Source organism: Peromyscus maniculatus, chromosome 1 (assembly GCF_049852395.1).
Source record: "Peromyscus maniculatus bairdii isolate BWxNUB_F1_BW_parent chromosome 1, HU_Pman_BW_mat_3.1, whole genome shotgun sequence".
Lineage (NCBI taxonomy): Eukaryota > Metazoa > Chordata > Mammalia > Rodentia > Cricetidae > Peromyscus > Peromyscus maniculatus.
Genome location: NC_134852.1, coordinates 156943246 through 156962636, shown reverse-complemented (window position 1 = coordinate 156962636; position 19391 = coordinate 156943246). Strand labels below are relative to the sequence as shown.

At 56.5% G+C, this 19391-nt stretch overlaps 1 protein-coding gene across 4 annotated transcripts; it reads right to left on the bottom strand.

Annotated features, from left to right (window-relative positions):
• Positions 1-1169: 1169 nt before the first annotated feature.
• Clcf1 (cardiotrophin like cytokine factor 1) lies at positions 1170-10527 on the bottom strand. 4 transcript variants are annotated; one of them, XM_006980548.4, is made up of 3 exons: positions 10224-10527; positions 4366-4532; positions 1170-2626 (listed from the first exon to the last, which is right to left on the bottom strand). In XM_006980548.4, exons 1-3 carry the CDS (start codon positions 10399-10401, stop codon positions 2132-2134), a joined length of 840 nt encoding a protein of 279 aa, XP_006980610.3. In that variant the 5' UTR covers positions 10402-10527; the 3' UTR covers positions 1170-2131. The 4 variants fall into 4 exon arrangements, with proteins under 4 accessions (XP_006980610.3, XP_076412853.1, XP_076412847.1 ...); XM_076556738.1 differs by lacking the exon at positions 10224-10527 and adding an exon at positions 10092-10188; XM_076556732.1 differs by lacking the exon at positions 10224-10527 and adding an exon at positions 6966-9274.
• Positions 10528-19391: the final 8864 nt, after the last annotated feature.

Here is a 19391-nt window from a genome sequence, read left to right as displayed (position 1 = left end):
ACACTGAGGTTGGCTAGCCCGTGGGCAGTCAGAAGCTCCTCCACGGTCACCCTCCTTTCACCCTCTTTTGGGGTCATGCACTTGCCTTTCCCACTACATCACATGAATGTGCTTCTACACCTCGTCATTTCAGGGAAGCTGGTCTTTCTTCCCAAGTAGATTGCAAGTTTCACAAGGGCAGGAGCCGAGTTGGGCCTGAGTCTTCTTTTGGCTTCAGTATACCCAGCCAGTAGAGTGAAGGGCAGGTAATTAGGTCTTTAAAGTATCTGTCAGCTGGCTGGCACTACCACCATTTGTTACTTCCTTCCTTAAGGCATTATCTTTAGGAGGCTCTTCTCATAAAATATCCATGTTTCCTGGGAGCAGTTAACCCATGAATTTATCTAGTAGTTCACAGCTAGAATGGCATGGCATAGGGATGCATTTCAACTACTCAGTAATTACTACAATGGCTGCTGCTATCACCAAGTACCTTTAATATTTCTAAGAATTGCATAAGCATATTTAGTTATCCCCATTTTACAGATGGGGAAACTGAAGACAAAGAAAACTTTGTCTAAGGCTACCCAGCTAGCAGGCTATAAAATGATATTGGAGCTTAGACTATCCTTCCCATCCATCCCATTCTCTTGCAATCCAATAAGCATTCTCTTCCTCCAAACAGGGTTTTCATTGGAGGGAAAAGAACAGATCCATAGCGAAGAACACCGACTTGGCTAGTGTCCACCACCCTCCCTAGGAGAAGAGTGGGCGAGGGCTCCGAGAAGGCAGCCGCTAATGGGAGCCCGGGGGAGTTTGGGGCTGCATGTCAGGGGTTAGCGATTAGCAGGAGTCCGAGAGGAGCCTAACAGCTCCCCCCACCATGTGTAGGTTGAACTAGAGTGGAGAAGTTCAAGGCCAGACAGACCTGGGGGACCAGCAGAGCAGTCCAGAGGCAAGGAAGACTGGCAAACGTAATGCACACAGCTTCGGGAGGACCGAGGCACTTCAGGTGTGGCGAAGGGATGGATGGGTTCCAGGAGCCCGTGTTGCACCAGGACCAGCCGAAAGAGCCTGCACCCCAAGCCCTGTATACCTCTAGGTATAAGGAAACAATGGGAATTGGCAGGCAGGGCTAGGGTCACCAGACATGTGCCCCAGGAAGACTGTCAGGCCAGGCAGAGTCCAAGTTCTGGGGAAAGCATTTTATTTGTTAATACAAGAATAGAAATTCTGCAATAAATATCATCTAATAAATAACATCTCCAAATAAATAAATATTAATACAACAAACTTAGAGTCATGAGTGGGTGGGGGCTGGGGATAGGGCCTGGGGAGCCACCCCCTCACCCCACAATGCTACTGCAATGTAAACTTTCAGGAAACCCTGTGGCTGTGGCTGCCCTCCCCAGCCCAGGCAGCCACAGATACCCTGGGAAAGGGGTGGAGAGGAGGCACCGAGATGCCGGCAAGACGATTCAAGGCGAGGTCCTGATGCTCCACATGGCTTCTGTTTTCCGCCCTGTGCCACCGACAGCCTTGGCGACTGCTGGGTCTGGTCTGTCCCTGCCCTGCTCTCTTTAGTATTTCATCTTCTGGTTTCGAGACCACCTCCCGCACAGACCCTACCCCTCTGCTTTCTGTCACACCCTTGTTTAGACTGGCCACCTTATTTCCTGAACTGGATATGTAGTTATTGGGGTAGGGGAGCAACACCCATCCAAGGAGAGGGAGGGAGGCCAGGGGCCTTTACCCCAGAAAGGCACAAGCTACAGTGGCCCCCACCCATGCCCTCCAGGTGCGCTTCTGCAAGTGCCACATGAGGAACTGAGTGGGCCCTGGCAAGTGGCAGGCAGGAAGCAGGAGGCGGGAGCACCTTTATACCCACCTGAGCCATTGGACTTCCTCGAGCTCTGCGGGAACAGGATAATGCCCACTTCCCCTTTTCCCCAGACCCTAGGACTCTAGGAGCTGGTCAGGAGACAGGGCTTATCGCGTTACACTCCCCACCCAAGGGAGAGGAGGACAGAGTTCCCACTGTCTGTTTCCTGGCTCAACAAATGTTGGTATACAGGTTTGTTTGTTTTTTTCCACCCCAGAATGGAAACACAGCTGACTGGGGCAGGGACTGGGAGGAGTTAAGGGTCAGGAATCAGAAGCCATGGGCCTCCAAGTGCAGGGTGACCGAAGCTGCCGGAGGCTGCATCTTCTTCTTAAGCCGGTTGAAGTCCTTGGCTGAACGCCACAGCCAGGTCTGCAGCTCCTTCAGCAGCCAGAAGTCATCCATCTTCTGGAGGAAGTCACTGTGGGCAGGGCCAGGGGCCCAGGCTGGCTCAGTCCCTGGCAGAGGCTGGGGCAGTGGGTAGCCGAGAGCTGCCATGACACCTGCAATACTGCCCAGCAGGCCCTGGAGGCTGGTGCAGAAATGGGCCAGGCTGCGCCGGAGTTCGGCCGTGGCAGCTTGCCTGTTGAGGCCGCGCAAATAACACAGGAGGTGGCTGTAGGCCTCATAGTTCTGGGTCAGCCGCAGCTTGTCACTGAGGCTTCGCCACACTTCCAAGTTGACAGTGGCCTTGGGCAGGGTCTCGGCCCCCAACCGAGGAGGATTGAAGTCAGGCTCGTTGAAAGGGGGCCCCAGGTAGTTCAGCTGTGAAAAGGAGAGGACGATGGGGAAGGAGGAGAGCAGAGGTGCCAGCCTGCCACCGGAGGGGAGGGGTACCTCCTCCCAGACATGGTAGGCCTCTGTTCACAGACCTCCTGGGTTTTTCTAGCAACTGCGTCCCTTGCATGGAGGTGACAGGTGAAGCAGTGGGGTGATGAGCTCTCCTATGGAGAGGCGTAGAAAGAGAAGATCACCAAGGAGCCGCTCAGGAAGGACGTGCTGATTGGCTGGGCGGAGAGCGCCCACCACAGGGCAGGGCAGAGAAGAGGAAGACCCCGAGGAGCCAGCCTGGAAGCCAGGCTGGAGAGGTAGAAGGCGGCCTCTGAGACTGCAGGCCAAGGGAGAGCGCTGCGCGCGGGGCAACTGCAGAACATGAGAGGGAGTCGCAGAAAATGTTGCCGGGTTTGGTGAGAAGATGCCTGGCGACCTGGGAGAGCCGGTGGCTGCGGCCTGGAAGCCAGATCGCAGGGGGTTAAGGAAGGAGTGGGTGGAGAGGAAGTGGAGGCAGAGGGTGTAGACGACTCCTTGAAGAAATTTGGCAGAGAAAGTCAGGAGAGAAAGGGTCGGGAACTAGAGAGGGTAGCAGACGCAAGCCGAGGTTTTCTGCGCAGGGAAACCAGCCAGAAGGGAGTCTGTATTGAAGGCCGAGGGGTCTGGCGGCACCGAATCTCCTCTTCGGGAGGCCCAGTTCCTCAAGCCGCAGGGACAAGGGATAGGGGACACTCACCAGCACCCCAGAAGAGGGCTTGGCTGCTAGGAGCAGAGCTGTAAAGGAAGAACCTGAGGACATCTCAAGAGGGATAGGAGAAGGGCATGCGAGGCGGTGGAGTCGAGGGAAGAGGGCAAAGCCCTTGCCAATGCCTCAGGGGATCGGCCTGAGGCCCAGGGAAGGGGATGTGGGAGATGTGCAACTGGGAGGGAGAGAGGCGAGGGGCGAGGCCTGGGAGAGGCAAGGGCCCAGGGGGAGGTTCGCAGGCTGACAAGCACAGAGACAAACTAATTTCCTCGGTGTATCCTGGGGCTGGAGCCAGCTCCCCCGCCACCCTCCTCCCCTTTTCTTCCCTGGCTCAGGAGTAGGGTCTGGGATGTGGAAGAGGAACACGGGAAGAGGGGGCCTGTTCCCCATGGTCCTCAGCGCCTCCTAACCTCTTCCCGGCTCTCCTGGGCTCTATGAAGTTCTCTGGACTACCTCAGATTCTTAGGGTATAAGCACCCTCCATAGCCTGAGGCCCTTGCTGCCACTGCCCTGGATTCTTTGTGGACCCCTCCTCCGACACCCCCTAAGAGGCCTGTGAAGGATGGGAGAGGCAGACGGAGGGAGGCCCACGGGTCTGGAGCAGCAGGGCCCCAGGTCTGGGGGTAGAGTCAAGCTGGAACACAAGCACAGAAGGTGGGGCCCCTCCATCCCCACCCAGCCCCGCCCTTGCAAGAGACACCACAACACGGTGTAAACAGAGGAGACTTCCCCAGCCCCCGGGGGAGGCAGGCAGCTGGGCTGGCAGCCAATGGGGCAATGGGCCAAGGCGGGTTCGAGGCCTGCCCACATGCCTAGTCCCGGGGCCAGGATGGGGGGGCACCTGAGAGGGAAGGGCAGGAGATAGGCCGGATGGAGAAACTGTGTGGACCCAAAGGGCCTCTCTCATCACCCCATTGCTCACCAGGACCCCTGCACCATGCTCTCCCCCCGCCCCAAAGCCTCTGCCCAAAGTAAACGGGATACTCACATAGGTCCCAGCCAAGCTGCGGAGTTGGTGCTCCAGGTAGCGGGTAAGGTCATAGGTTTTCTGGATGGAGGGGCCAGGCCCTGGATCTCCTGTGCGGTTAAGAGCTGGCACTGCAGGGAGGTGCCAGAGCACCGTGCATAGGCAAGCTAACATCCCCCACGAGTCCCCTGTGGACAGGATGGGCAAGAAGTATGAGGGTGGGCCCAGGCCCAAGTGGGGAGACAATTGGCAGCCCCTCAGGTGTCTGTCCCCACCTTGGGCTAGGAAGGGGGGTGAGGGTGAGACACCAGATGGGAGGTGGAGGGGATGGAGGAAGGGAACCACTTCTGGTCCAAGAGTGGATGTGGAGGTATGTCTGCAAGGACGAAGTCCTGGCATCTGTGTCCATCATCAGTCGATACTTGACTGCATCTGTCAGCTCAAAGTCTTCGTCATGAATGTCACTCTATGTGCCAAAATTGTGTGTGTGCTGAGAGGGGCAGGCCAGGCTTGAGGGGCCTTATGTCAGTATGTCGGAGTTCCAGGTGTGTCCCAGCCTCTTCTCCATGTCCTCTAGTGTCACTGCAGCAGGAAGTAAGGGATGGGACTATGGCCTATGTTAATTCTGGCAAGCTGTGAGCACGAGCCCTGTGGAAGAGCGAAGAGAGGCAGCAGCATGTGAGGCAGGAGTAGGGTTCGCAGCCAACGTTGGCCTGAAGGGGCCAAGAGGGTCTGTGGAGTGAGAAGTGGTGGGTATACACTAGGGTACAGCTCCTGGCTGTGATGAGGGTCTGATGGCGTGATCTGAAGGAGATGCAGTATTCCCCTGAGTGGCAATATAGAAGTTTGATATCCCACCCGCCTTGTTTTCCGGTAGTGCTAGAATTAAAGACGGCCTGTACATGCAGGCAAGTGCTCTACCACTGAATTATAGCCCCAGCTCTTCTCTGTTTTTTTGAGACTAGGTTCTCCCTAAGTTCGATCCTTCTGCCTCAGGCTCCTGAGTGGCTGGGATGATAGGCCTGTACTGCAGAGCCTGCCAGTGCCTGCCCTGCCTTTATCTGGAGTGTTGGAGGGGCAACATCAAGGGGAAAGATGGGAGTTTGAAGAGGCAGGCTGGTCCGCAGACGACAATGGAGGGCTTGTGTCCAGAAACCAGTTGAGGCTGGGAGAAGGGGCAGAGTCAGGTGGGAAACACTTTCCTAAAGGGCTCTTTAGGTGAGGTCCAAAGATCAAAACCAGTACCCATCTGGGCTAGGATAGGGTGGGAATATAAGTAGCTGTGGGCTAGGTTAGGCTTAAGGACTAGGTTAGGCTTAACATTTCCGATGAATTTAGACTTGGGATTTGGTTGAGTGAGCGTGGTTGAGATTTGAGTCCAGGAAGGGGATGTGGTTATGTTTGGGCAGGCAGAAGGTTAGTTGGGACTAAGATCTGTGAATTTGTTGCTTTACACATTAGATAGAATGGTGTTTGGCAAATCACAAAAAGCAGGGATAGTTTGGGTTTTAAGCTTGGATAGGTATGAGGTCAAGTGGTTTCTTTACTCTAGTTTACATTTTATACTTCCAGATTTTTCTATAATGACACGTTTCTTAGAAACAAGTGGATAGGCTTAACAATTTGCCTGTATTCAGACTCGGGACAGGGTTTGGATGTAAGAAGCCATGAAGACGAGATTAAGGTTAGAGTCTGTCATATGCTGAGCCTATGGAAGTCACCGTTGGGACTCTTGGTCGCATATAGAATACAGGAGGCAGCTGAGGGCTTCAGCTGTGGCACGGGTACTCAGCACGGACTCTCGGGTGCTTGACGAAGTCAGCTTTGCAGGTGGAGGGAGCACAGGAGGAGGGGTGTGTGCACGCGTGCGTGCATATGTGTGCAAGTTCACATGTGTTTTCAGACAGCAGGATCAGACACTTAACTGCTCCCTGGACAAACAGGCTCTGCTTCGCTGCCCCCATGTGTAGCCTTGGTCCTTCCTTGGTCCTTTCCATCCCTAGTTCTTACCTAACTGTTTTCCTTTCTAGTCCCTGATTACCGAATCCCCAAATACGTCCAAGTTCTCCTCCTGTGTACCAAGCCTGGGCATCTGGTGAAGTCCCCTGTAGGATCCTGTGCGTATCTTGTAGGGTTTGTTTTGGAGACTGGAACCATCATGAGCTGAGCAGCGGCCCTTCCAGCTTTGAGACAGCTTTTAGGATGAAGTATGGTTTTGCTGGAAGTTAGTGGCATTGCCAAAGTCCTGCCAAAGCAGAAACTGGAGGCTTGGCTGGCCTCTTCACCCCTCCCTGCCAAAGGCAGCCCTGTCATCCAGAATCCTGGACTAGGCTGTCTGCCCCGTAACTGGAGGTATAGACAGGAGGCCAGCCTGGAGCTCGTTTCCCCTCCCTTCCTGGGCCCTGTGGGACATCCCTGGGGAAAATAGCTCCTTACACAGGGGGCAACAGGAGGAGAAGAAGCCTTTGGATAAACAACAGCTAAGTCATCTGGGCAGAAAAACGGCTCGTGAAATTAACCAGACGAGGCCGGTGTTTCCAGGAATATTTCAGTTCTGAGGTAACTGTATCACTGCAGGCTGGGGGGTGGGGGACACCAGAAAGCAGAAGGAGCCTACTGACCAGTCCTGGAGAGAGGCAGAAAGAAGCAGGAGTCGTAGGAATCAGAGTGGAAGCCGGTAGAGGAGAAAGGACAGGTGAAGTACAGGACTCCGCTGTCCTGTGACAGCGCTGATCTCGGGCAAGATGTGCTCCATTGCCGGCAGGGCAGCCAAGCTGGAAGGCCTGGACAGAGAACACCTGAGCTTAGCTGTGAGCACTGAGCCAGGGACGCCCAGCGCCCAGGGGCAGGTTTGGTAGAGCCCAGCTCTCTGCTTCCCTCTCTAGCTCATGGTATGCAGGTGGACCCCACCATCAGGCTGCATCCCAGCCCCTCCCCCAGCCTGGTCCCCAGCCCCAGCCCTGCCTCTGGCTGCTGCCCACTGATTGTTTACATCCCCTTCTCCTTGTGTTTATAAATCCGGCTGAGCACGTGAGGAGCTAATGAGTGCAGCTCACGTTTCCTGCTGCAGCACCCCCACACTCCCCATCCTGGCCCCTGCCAGGGCCAGCCCCTAATTCTATCCAGATCCCTGGGCCCTGGGAAACAAGGCCCCCTCATGAACACACACACACACACACACACACACACACACACACACACACACACGCACACTGCCTTAGCCCCACCAAGCCCAAGGGCCACCCCCACAGGCTACACAGCCAGGCCTTTAGCCAACCGCCCCTCAGCTCCTGGCCCATCTCAGAGGCTGACCACCCTCAGTGAGGGTGGGGGGCTCAGCAGTGCAGATGTCCAAGGTTGATGGGGGAGACTGCACCTGGGACTGGGGCTAACAGCTGGAAATGCTATAGCTGCGTCCAGAAGTCCTACAGTCTAGGCTGAACATGGGAGCCCTCAGCCCAGATCATAACCAGCAGCTGGGTGACCTTGGAGAAGTCCACTGAGGGGAGCTGGAGGGAGTAGCCGAAGAAGGGGTGTGAGATCCAGGGGTCCTACCCAGGGAAAGGCCTTTCCATCCTCAAGACTGGTTGCCCCCTTCTATTTTTTTCCTTCCTTCGCTTCTGCCTTCTCAGGTCACCTTCCCCCAAGGCTGCTGAGGAACGGGAGTGTTGGTGAGGAGGTAGACCTGGAGATCAGGAGACCTAGCTCTGCCATGAACCCATCTGTTGACAGTGGGCGTCCATAAGGAGACTGCATGTGCTTGTTTAAGTTCCTCTCATGTGGAATCCTGTGGGCTCCATCCCTGTATCCGTCCCCACATTCCCATCTTTCTCGTCCTCTTCCCTTCTAGTCCAGAAGATAGAAGAAACCAGGGTCAGGGGAAGAAGCAGAGGCAAGGCAGATCAGTCCTTGGGAAAGTAGTCAGTCCTGGAGCTGCGCTAGGGCTGAGGGGAGAGCTGCTGCGATGTGCCACCAGAGGGCTCTGGAAGAAGTCAGGGAGACGAGTGCAGCCCACGGCCATAGGCTGAGCAGCCCACTGAGGCCAGAAGCCGCCGAAAAAGAAATGAAGGAAATAGTTCAGAGCAAGTGTGTGGGTGAACTGGGAAGGGTGTTGTGGCCAGGAGTGCGCAGGAGGGCGTGGGAGGGGGCCCGCAGAGTGCGGGAGCCAGGGTGTGAACAGGCAGGTGGGATTATGGGGAAGAATGTGAAGTGTCAGGAAATCAGTAGCCAGTGTGTAGGGGTGGCCTGCAGATGTGTGAATTGGACACTTCAATGTGCAGCCCGCGCGCGCGGGCCCATGACTCCAGGCAGCAGACACTTCTGGGACTGCCCAGGGGCAGTGGCTGCCATTTCCAGTGGTTCCTCCTCTACCTCTGAAGTGTGGGTAGAGGACACCAGGGCTAGAGGGGGGCGCCTTGTCTGTTAGGGAACTAAGGACTCGTGTTCCGTGGCGGGGAGGGCGGACGGTATGGCAGTGTGTACTGGCTTGAGACGGGTGCCTGTCCGATTCCGGGGGAGACAGAGGTGCGCCTGATGCTCCCACCTCTAGCTTCTCTCTAAGATTCGGTCTGCCGCTACCATGCTTCCAGGGTCTGCCCTCCTTCCTCTTTTGGCAGGTTCTTCCTGCCCCTGGGCTCTGCAGAACACAGAGATTGGGGGGTCTCCCAGAGGGAAGCCTCCTGGAACCCAGGGTAATATAGAAAGGTAGGTGAGAACATGGGTGTGGGGACTTGGGAGAAGCCGCGCGGACTTGGCTGGAGGGGCTCAGCCCTGAGAACTTCGGCGGGAGGAGTTGGCAGTCCGCTGGCCCTACCTCCTCGACCGTGACCTCTCATCCCGGACCCCTCCCGGCGGCGGTGGCGCCTTCCCCTTGTGTGGCCCCGGCGCCCCCGGCCCCGCCCCCCCGTCCGCTCCTTCCCAGCGGCGGCGGGGGCGGAGGCGGGGTCCGGGCGCCGGGCTTCGGGGCTCGGCTGAGCCGCTGCCCGCTCCGGCGCGTCCACTCCCTGCCCTGCCCGCCCTCCTGCCGCGGGCCGCCCGGCCAGGCTCGAGGGGCTGCCGGCAGCTCTCGACGCTCCCGGGCCGCTGACGGACTTTTTCCTGCTGGGTCCGGCCGGGCTGCGTCTCCCCCCCCCCCATCCCCTCCCGCAGTAATCACTCCCAGGCCACCGCGGGTCCCGGGCCCCGGCCGCCCCGCCGCGCCGCCCCTACCTGCCGCCGGCTCCCGGGCGGTGGGCAGCATGGAGGGCTCCGGCCACGCCGCGCGCAGCGTAGCCGCCGGGAGTCCCGCGGCCCGGCCGGCCGCCCGGCCCAGCCAGGCTCGCTCTGCCCTCCCTCCTCTCGCGCGCCCTCCTCCCCTCCCCGCCGGCCGAGGAAGGAGTTCGGCGCGGCCCGAGGTGTCGGCCTCCCCCTCGCCTCCCGCTGCTCGGCCGCGGGCTCCCCCTCTGCCTCCCTCCCTCCCTCTTCCTCTCCTGGCCCCCTCCTCCCTCGCGCCGCGTCCCGTCCCCCCCACCCCACCCCCGCACCCTCGCTGCCCGCCTCGGAGTCGCTCGCCCCGACTCGGGCGCGGGGCTCTGTGTCCTCGGGTTCTCTGGGACCCCGCCTCGCTGTGGCTCCAGGTGGCCGCCCGTCCAGGTCGGAGGGGTTGTCCAGGCTCCCCGCCGCGCTCTCGGCCACCTCCCGGCTCCGCCGAGCGGACTCCAGGAATGCCGCGTCCCCACCCGGCCCCTCTCGAGGGCTCCCGGCCGTACCTCCCCAGCCCGAGCTGTGCTCCCCGGCCGGGCCCCGGCGTGGGGCTCCGGGGGTGGGGAGGAGGACGGGAACCGGATCTCACTGCTGCTGGGCGGGGGCGGAGGCCGAGGCCTCGGACGCCTGGCTCCTACCTGCTCGGAGGTCCATGGGGCTGGGGGCCGGGCCGGCCGGGCGCGGCTCCTCTCCCAGAGGCTGGCGGAGTGGGAGGGCGAGCCGCGGCTCCGGCGAAGCTTTAATAATCCCATCCGCCAGGCCCACTCGCAGGTTTTTTTCTCTCGGTTTCGCATTTTTTTTTTCGGTGTGGGACATTCTGCAAACTTTTTTTTTTCTGACGTGTAAAGCTGTAACCACAAATTGTAGCAGCCCTCCCCGGGGTGGGGGGGAGAGGGGGGAGGAGGGAAGGGAGGGCTTCTGGGGCTCCTCTCCCTCCCACAACACCGAGGGGGGGTGAGGTGAGGCAAGGCTGCCACGGTACCACCCTAGGCCTCCTGGGGGAGGGGGCAGGGAGGGCATCGTCCCTTTGCAAACCCTTGAGAGCTTGGAGAGGGAGCTGGCCTTGGTGTGGGCTTCTGCCTTGGTGTCGGCCAGGGCATGCTGGCCTCCTTCTGTTCCCTGCTGGGTTTAGGGTCCCTGTGCCCACCCTACCTCTGCCTCCTCATTTCTAACCTTCCCTCCCCCTCCCACTTGAGTAAATGCAATGACACATTCTCTCAAATGCCAGCAAACTGGCCTCCGAGCAAGTGATGGTGTTTTTCCTGCTGCCCTTTGTCTGGGCTGACCGCCCCACTTGCCTATTGTCCCGCGGCTTGTGCTTGTCCCCTTTCCAAAAGCTAGAGCTAAGTGAGGCGCCAGCGGCCGGGGCAGGTGACTAACCAGCTCATAGTGCCCCCTGAGGAGGGGAGAGGACACCCAGGGCCCTGCTTCTCTCTCAAGTTCACAAGGGTTTTCATTCTTCCCAGTGACCAGGGAGAGTGCACATGGGTGGGGGATTTGTAATTCATTAATCAGCACAAGGCACCGGACCAGTTTCAACACCAGAGGCTTCACGGGTGACTCAGCGGGAACGCGCAGATTCAAGGCCATGAACAGACCAGACCCAGCATCCCGTTTGTGAAATGCTTCCCCATCGAGACATTTGGCATCCTCTTCCCTTTGGGGTTTTGGGTTGTTGGTTTTTCCGGTGGTGAGGTAGGGGTGGTTTGGCAATGAGCACTCGGCTCCCTCCTTCCCCTCAGGCCTGGGTTGGGACTTGCTGAGTGGGAGACCTAGGGGACCCATAAGCCTAGACCTTCCCAGGAGGGTCTCCCTTCCTCCCCTTCCTCCCTCTCCAAAGGGCTGCCAGGGAGAGTGAGTGAGCAAGAGAAGCAGAGGAAACAGCTGTCATCTGGGGCTGGGAGACAGCCGCGCTTTGTGATTCTTCTTGGGGTTCAGTCATTTGGCCCCCAAGTCTTGGGTGCTTGTAGAAGCACAGCACCAGTGAAGCCATTTGATAATAAGTGGCTGTGCTGTTTATCTGTACTCTCGACAGGGGCAGATAGGGGTGGCAGCCAGACCTGGAAGTGATGCCTGTCTCTGGGGTGGCAGGAGACATTCACCTCCCACTTCTGCTGGTGCCCCTGGGGAAGGAGGGCACTCTCTCTGCCAGTCTAGCTCAGCCCCTCCGGCCTGGGGGTCAGAGTAGGCATCAGTCATGGCCGGTGCCGGTTTCTCAGGGCAGACTTCCCTTCTGCACTGGAGAACTGAGGTGGGGGGGTGGGGGGGTGGGGAAGAAGTTTGTTTTCAATTACCTCACTGGAGTGGGACAGACTTTGTTGTTGGGTTGTTTCTTTCTATTTTTTTTCCTCTCTCCCTTCCTTTCTCTCTCCCTCACCCCCCCCCTTTTTCCCCCTGAACAAGAAGAAAAAGCTAAGAATGGAGGGCTGGTCTGGGGTGGGGGCAGGGGACTCTAGAGCATCAGTAGCTGCTCTGATGAAAAAGAGCCTTGGAGGGGCCCCTGTGGAAGCACTGGGGCCTCCCTCCCCCACCTCCTCCCCACCCCCCACCAGCCAGGGCTCTGGAGTTTCAATGACATTCTTGGCCAATGAGCCTGACCATCTCTTGGTGCTCATGCCAAGGTCAAGGAGGCAGATGCCCACCGGTAACTGGCCCAGAGTGGACCAGGAGGTCCTCCTAGCATCTCCTACTTCTTCTGAGGGAGGGAGAGAGGAAGGGGAGGGGGAGCAGCCTGAAAGCCCGGCTTGGGCTCTGCGGCTCCACAGCTCACCCCTGGTGGAAAGGCTTGGCAGACAATGTGGTTTGGATTTGCCTCAGCCCCTCAGCACCTTATAAAGCACCTTGCTGAGTCAGGGGGAAAGCAGCCTCAATGAAGAGAGAGGGAAGAGGGCTGAGGGGGAGAGAAGAGGAAGGAGAAAGGAGACAGAGTGAGAATGAGGAGAGCTGTAGTTGTGAAGGGAAGAGGAAGACGCTGGGTGAAGAGCAATAGCCTTTTAGTAAAGCTGGGAAGAAGGTTCTACAGGGTACCCCACCCGCCACAGCAAGGCATCCCAGGCATTGGCTTGCAGGGACCCTGGGCAGCTCTTAGCAGATCCAGACCAGTGGGGAGCAGGACAACCGGGTTCATACATGGCTTGTGGGGCTCCCCTGTTTTGATTCTTAATGTAGTGACCCCACATTTTAAGAAAGTCAGATTCTCCCTTGGCCCCGTGTCTAGACTTGCCTTCCTGCCCTCTCCCCTCACCCAGTGGGGGCCACCCCCCAACTCCTGCAGTGCCAAAGGGAAAATCAACTCCATCTCCAAGCTGCCAGTGCCCCCTCTGCCATGTCTGGGCAAAGGCAGCAAGCTAGAAGCTGCCAGCTGGGGTGGGGTGGGGGCTGGAGTCAAGACTTTGCCTCCTGCCAAATCCCCAATAGGGGTGGGCTGCTGGAGTATGGGGGAGAAGGAAAAAAGGAAAGTGAATCAGGAGAGCCCCCCCAGGGTTTCTGTGGATCAGGGCGGGGCGGACAGGTGCTGTCTTCTGGTTCTCAGTGAAGAATGATGAAGCTCCTGCGCTCTCCTTATCTTTGGTGGCTCTCAGAAGCTGGTCAGGGCCCTTCCAAGGAGTAGAGGCCGGAGGAGAAACCGGGCTCCTCCCCCAGCTCCAGATAAGCATCCTTGGTAGAGAGAACCATCCTCTTTGTCCTGTGGGATCCTGGAAGGATGCTTTCTCAGCTTCTTTTGGGGTGCTTGGTCTTGTAATGAAAGAAGAGGAAATCCCAACATTGCCTTCAGGAATTTCCGTTTGGGAGCACTTACTAAATGCCATCACTAGCCTTAGTGGTGGGAATGGCTCAGGGTCCCAGGAAGTTGAGAAGACCTTATGGAGGGTCCACTGGGCACCAACCATACAGCTCCCAGCAGCCCCAGGCAGGGTGGCGAGTGAGATTAGGACGGGGCTAGCTGAGTTCCAACTGGCATGTTGAGAGTATTCAGTGGGTTAGTGGTGGATGAGGATGCTAGTCTGCCACCTCTTCTGACCTTCCAGATAGCAGGCCACAGGTGGGTGGTAGGGAGACCCAAGAAGGGTGATGGGTGAGGGGTAGAGCTGGCAATGGTGATGACCAGGTTGCCCTCCAAGGGTTAAAAATGACTGGGTGATGGGCAGTGATGGTGCACACCTTTAATCCCAGCACTCGGGAGGCAGAGCCAAGTGGATCTCTGTGAGTTCAAGGCCAGCCTGGTCGACAGAGTGAGATCCAGGACAGGCACCAAAACTACACAGAGAAGCTGTGTCTGGCAAAACAAACAAACAAACAAATGACTGGGTTTTGGCTCAGGGACTGGCTATAGTTCCCCCTCTTCCTCCTTCCCCTTCCCCCCTTTCCTCTTTTGTCCCACAACTGTCATGGGAGGCAGCTCTCCAGGTACCCCAAAATACTGTATCTGGCAAGGGCCTCGGCACTGAAGGGATCCTGGCCCACGGAAATTCCAGTTCTTGAACTAGAGAAACCTCTAATCTGGTCCCCTCTTGACAGTGATCAAGGGAGGGCTTGGATAAGCCCTCAGAGGGTGTGGAGACATTTTCTAATTCATTTGTCACCAGACCTTTCCTGAGGGCCTCCTCTATGTCAATTGCCAGGGAAAAAGAGAGGAGCCTTAAGGGGCTGTGGGGTGGAAGGGTAGATGCTGACCTGTGTATAGATGAGAAAGTCTGGAGCCACCAAGTGACGCCTCAGCCTGGGGCCAGGCCAGTAATTCACCTCCCTCCCCTTCTTTTTTTTTTTTTTTTTTTTTCTTCTTTTTGTTTGTCTTTTTTTCCAGACAGATTTCTCTGAGTAACAGCTCTGGCTGTCATAGAACTCACTCTGTAGACCAGGCTGGCCCCCAACTCACAGAGATCCACCTGCTTATGACTCCTGAGCGCTGGGATAAAAGGTGTGTGCCGCTACCACCCAGCTTTCTTCTGTTTTGTTTTTTGAGACAAGTTTCTCTGTGTAGCCCTGGATGTCTCTGGAATGCAGAGATCCAGATCCACCTGCCTCTGCCTCCTGAGTGCTAATTGTTCTTTTCTTGGGTTTATTTGTCTTAAGCATTATAATAGCTTTTTAAAACACCATCACCACCACCCTCAACAACAGTAGTCCTCAGGTCCTTCTCTCTCTCTCTCTCTCTCTCTCTCTCTCTCTCTCTCTCTCTCTCTCTCTCTCCTCTCTCTCTCTTTCTCTCTCTCTCTGAGACAGGGTTTAGAGAGGGTTCTAGCTGTCCTGGAACTCAATTTCTAGACCAGGCTGGCCTTGAATTCACAGAGATCCACCTGCCTCTGCCTTTCCAGTGCTGGGATTAAAGGCATGCACCACGACCGCCGGCTTCAGGTCCATTTTTGTCCATTTCATCATACCTTTGCAAGAACCCTATGAGATGATGCTTTCTCCTTCTCCTTCTTCTTCTCCTCCTCCTCCTCCTTCTTGTTTGTTTGTTTGTTTTTCAAGACAGAGTTTCCCTGTTTAGTCCTTGCTGTCCTGGAACTCACTCTATAGCCCAGGCTGGCCTCAAACTCAGAGATCTGCCTGCCTCTGCCTTCTGAGTCCTGGGATTAAAGGGGTGCATCACCACTGCCCAGCCCCTTCTGTTCTTAAATGAGAAAGCAGGTGATTAGCCAATTAAGTCACTTCATCATACTACACTAGGCTGAATGATAGAACAGGCATGGAAACCCAGCATTTTCTGACCTCAGGGACCATGTCCTTTCGACTGCACTGTGCAGGTACCAATCTGGGGGCTGCCTTGAGATGAGGATTCTGGAGAGAAGAGACAGTCTGAGAGCAAGTTTTGTGTTGCAAAATTTTTTTTGAGTCCCCTGGCTATGAGGCCTGTGGCTATGGGCACAGTGCGTCCTTCAAGATACCAAGGTGTTCCTTGAGATGTGTAGAACTTATTCCCGGCCCCTCCACCACTGACGTGCACTGTAAGCTGGCCCAAGTGGCTTAACATCACTTTCCTGTGTCCAGGAGAGGCCGGGTCCTGAGAGCACCAGAGACCACAGCTAGATTCTGGATTCCACTAGCAGGGAGTTTGGAGCCACACAGTGAGCGTTAAAGTAGAGTTAGAAGATGTCCACCAAAGCAGCAAGACACGGGCTTGCCTCCATCCTGGCTCACAAAGGGAGTCCCTAGATAGGGTTCAGGGGCCCAACCCCAGGCCCCCTTTGGAGTGTTCGCAGGGTGTGCACACACAACTGCAGTGTTGTGAGGAGGAAGGAGGAAGCTGAGCATAGGAGAAGGAGGAGAGTGGGCCTTTTCCTTTCCCCCAGCACACTCCAGCCTGGAGGGCCCTGCCTCACCCTGGGATGGCCCTGATGTCAGCGCAAACCCCAGGGGCAGAGGGCTCCTCTTACCTCAGCAACTTCCCTGCCCTACCCTGGCTCCCCCACCCATACCTGGCCCAACGCAGGCCTCCCCAAAGGACACCCCACCCTTCTTCCCCTGTGAAGCTGGAGGGAAGCTGAGAGGCACTCAGCTCTGTGGCTCTGAGGCTGTCTCCCCTCTGGCCTACCGTGTCCTTTTCTGTCATCCGTCAGAGTGTCTGGGTGATGGGCGTGGGCAGAGGCCAAGGCAGAAGGGATACCCCCAGGTGCCTGGCTCCTCCTTTGCCTGCCAGGAGCTGTCCTTGCCATCCTCCCAGGATGTTCCATTGCCCTGGCCAACCCATGCCGCAGGCTCTGTGACTCTGTCTCCCCTGGCAGAGGAGTGGGGTTACCTCTCCCTGGGCTGGGAGATCCTTATCCTGCCCTGCTGAGTCACTGCTGGCTCCTCCCGGCCTGTCTCCTCCCTTCTCCCCACTACTCTCTCTTCAGGCCTCTCCAGGCTGTCCAGACCAAGGGTCAGAGATAGCCCCCTTCCCTGAGGCCATCAGTGATGTACTGAGGGATGAGGAGGCTTAGTGGCAGAAGGAGAGGAGAGAACATGTCCCTCCTCTAAGTGACCTTGGGCAAGTCACTATCCCCTCTACTCCTCGGTGTCCTCTCTCCAAGACAGGGATGGTGGTAATAGGGCAGTAGCACCTTTCTTGTCGTCCTTAATAGAGTGTCGGCATGAATTTGTGTCAGAGTCAAGTTGGCAAATTTGTTAAGTAAGTAGAATGGGAACTGGGCCTGCCGGGGTTGTCGCCCAGTGGCAGAGTGCTTGCCTAGCACATACAAGGACTGAGTGTGATCCCCAGCACTGCAGACGAATGAACAGTACCGCCGACAGAGTTAGGAGGCACTCACACTTCATCCTAACACTGAGGAGGTAAAGGCAGCCAGATCCTAGTGAGTTCCAGGCTATCCACGGCCAGTGAGCTCCTGCCTCCGCACAAAGCAATGATAATGCAATAGGAACTCACGGTACATGGAGGACTATGGAGTTTGGAGATGTCAGGGAAGACCTCCCTGAGAGGTCAGAAAAATGCATGGCAAACAGAAGAGCAGGTAGGTCTGGAGGGAGCTGGCACCCATGTCTTGGCTGTCCTGTTACCTCCCAAAGGTGTCCCAAAACAGCTGCTGTGTGTGCCCTGCAGTCCAGTGTGGACCTAGCGACAACCTGCCTTCCAGGGCCACATGGAAAGGTGACTTTAGTACTGGCCACTGATGTGGGCAGCTTGCTGTGAGGCTCAATGTAGCCTAGAGCACTTGGAGCTGACCCTTCCTCAACTTCCAACTCACAAGGAACTCTAGACAGATCCATATATGCGTCAGAAATTCCAGACTAGAATTTTCCATGGCTGAGCATGCATAAGGCCCTGAGTTCTGTCCCCTGCACTGGAGGTAGAGTGGAGGCCCAGATCTACCGACTACAGTTGACCCTCTAACTTCACAAAATCCTCAGAGTTGCTAAGCTCTAAGGAGACCCAAGAGACTTCTGGTCTCCCACCCACGTATGTAGCTACTGTTTACTGAACACTATCTGCCTGGCAGTGAAAAATAAAATAAAATCTGAATACTCGCCACACGCAATCTCACACAGTCCTCTTGAGGCAGGCGCTGCTGCAGTTCCCATCTCACCATGTGAAATACAAGACACAAACTGTACAACTTGCTCAAGATCACAGAGGCCGTCAGCTTGGCTCTACAGCCACCCTACTTTTAACCAGTGACCCCCTTCCCCATTCTGCCCCTATGTCCCTGAAAGCCCCTGCCCATCTTCATGTCTACAAGCAAACCCTAGGAGGATACCTTCCCTGCCCCCTGGCCCCCGAGGTGGGGCCTGTCATAAGGCTGGGCCCAAGACTGGCACCCACAGATGCATGCTTGACCCTGTCGGGCCAGCCACCCTAGCCTTGCCCTGGGATCTGGGACTGGATGTGGTGTCTGTCTCCCTCTGCTGGTCCCATAGGGGACAGCCTAGCTGAACAGCTTCCCTCAAAGCTGGCTGATGCCCTGGTCTCCCCGGCAGTGGCTGGGGAGGGGGGGGGAGTTGAGGAAATAATTGAGGGACTCAGGCCACACCCTGATGCACAGAAACACCAGGATCACCTTCTGGGGTCCCTGTGGCCGGAGGCTTGTCTTTAACAAGACCGCCAAGGGGTGGTCTTTAGGGAGGTCAGGTTGCCTCCTGATGTCTGCCCAGGGGGGCCCCAAACAGCCTCTTTCTCCTTCTAACTCATGAATGGAGCTGTCATCCATGGATTTATCTAAACCTTTTGTGAAGCTATTTATATTTCCAACCGGGACCACATCTTGGGGTAATGAGTTCCATCGGTGTCCTCCCCTGCTGGGTGAAGCATGCTGTCTTTGATTGGTCCTAAACTTACCTCACTTGCACTCCAAGGGGGCCCTGTAACTCCAGCATGCCAGGTTTTGGTGAACAAGCTGAGCTTCCCCTTTCCATCCCTCTGTGGGTTTGAAAAATTCCATTCCATCTCCCTTCCACTGCCAGCCATGCACGCAAGACTGAAAAGACCTGGTCCCTCGTGTGTGCACCGTGTCTGTGTGTCTGGAGCATGGCCACATCTTTATCTCATGGGAGCCTCGGGAAGTTGTGTTTTTGTTGTTGTTTTTGTTTTTTATTTGTTTGTTTGTTTTTCGTTTTTTCAAGACAGAGTTTCTCTGTGTAGCTTTGGAGCCTTTCCTGGAACTTGCTCTGGAGACCAGGCTGGCCTCGAACTCACAGAGATCCACCTGGCTCTGCCTCCCCGAGGGCTGGGATTAAAGGCGTGCGCCTGTGCCACCACCACCCGGCCATCTCAGGGAGTTTTTGAGAGTCATAAGCACTCCCATTCTCCCTGCTCTGGAGGCTAAGGACCAGCCAAAGCCCAGAACTGAAGGACCATGTGGTGGCTCAAAACCACAGCAGGAGCAGCCTGCTTTCTTAACTGCCTCAAGGCCAATTCTTCCTTCTGCCCCATCTAGAGCCCACAGAAGGTCCGCCAGCCTGTGGGTTCCACACCTTTCTCTATACCACTTCACTGGGGAGGCGTTCCCCCAGGATCCCTGTGTGCCTCATCCTGTATCTAAACGGACGATTCTCTGTTGCCCTCTCCGATGCTTAGGCTACAGCAAGGATGGACTGACTACAGAGATAGCGCAGGTAGGATACATCATCACTGCAATAGCAGACTGGAAGAGGTTGACACAGCAGCTCCTGGAAAGAGTGACCCTGAGTACCGCCAGTCCACATGTTAGAAACTCAGACTTTAAGAACACCAGCCACACGGCCGTTTTCACACGACTTTGATGGAGCCAGGATTCAGACCCAGGCAGGCTTGGCACCTAGACCTCATTCTGTGTCTCAGCAGACAACCTTCAAGGCAAGATTCTGAATCTTTGCTCTTCAGTTATTCATCA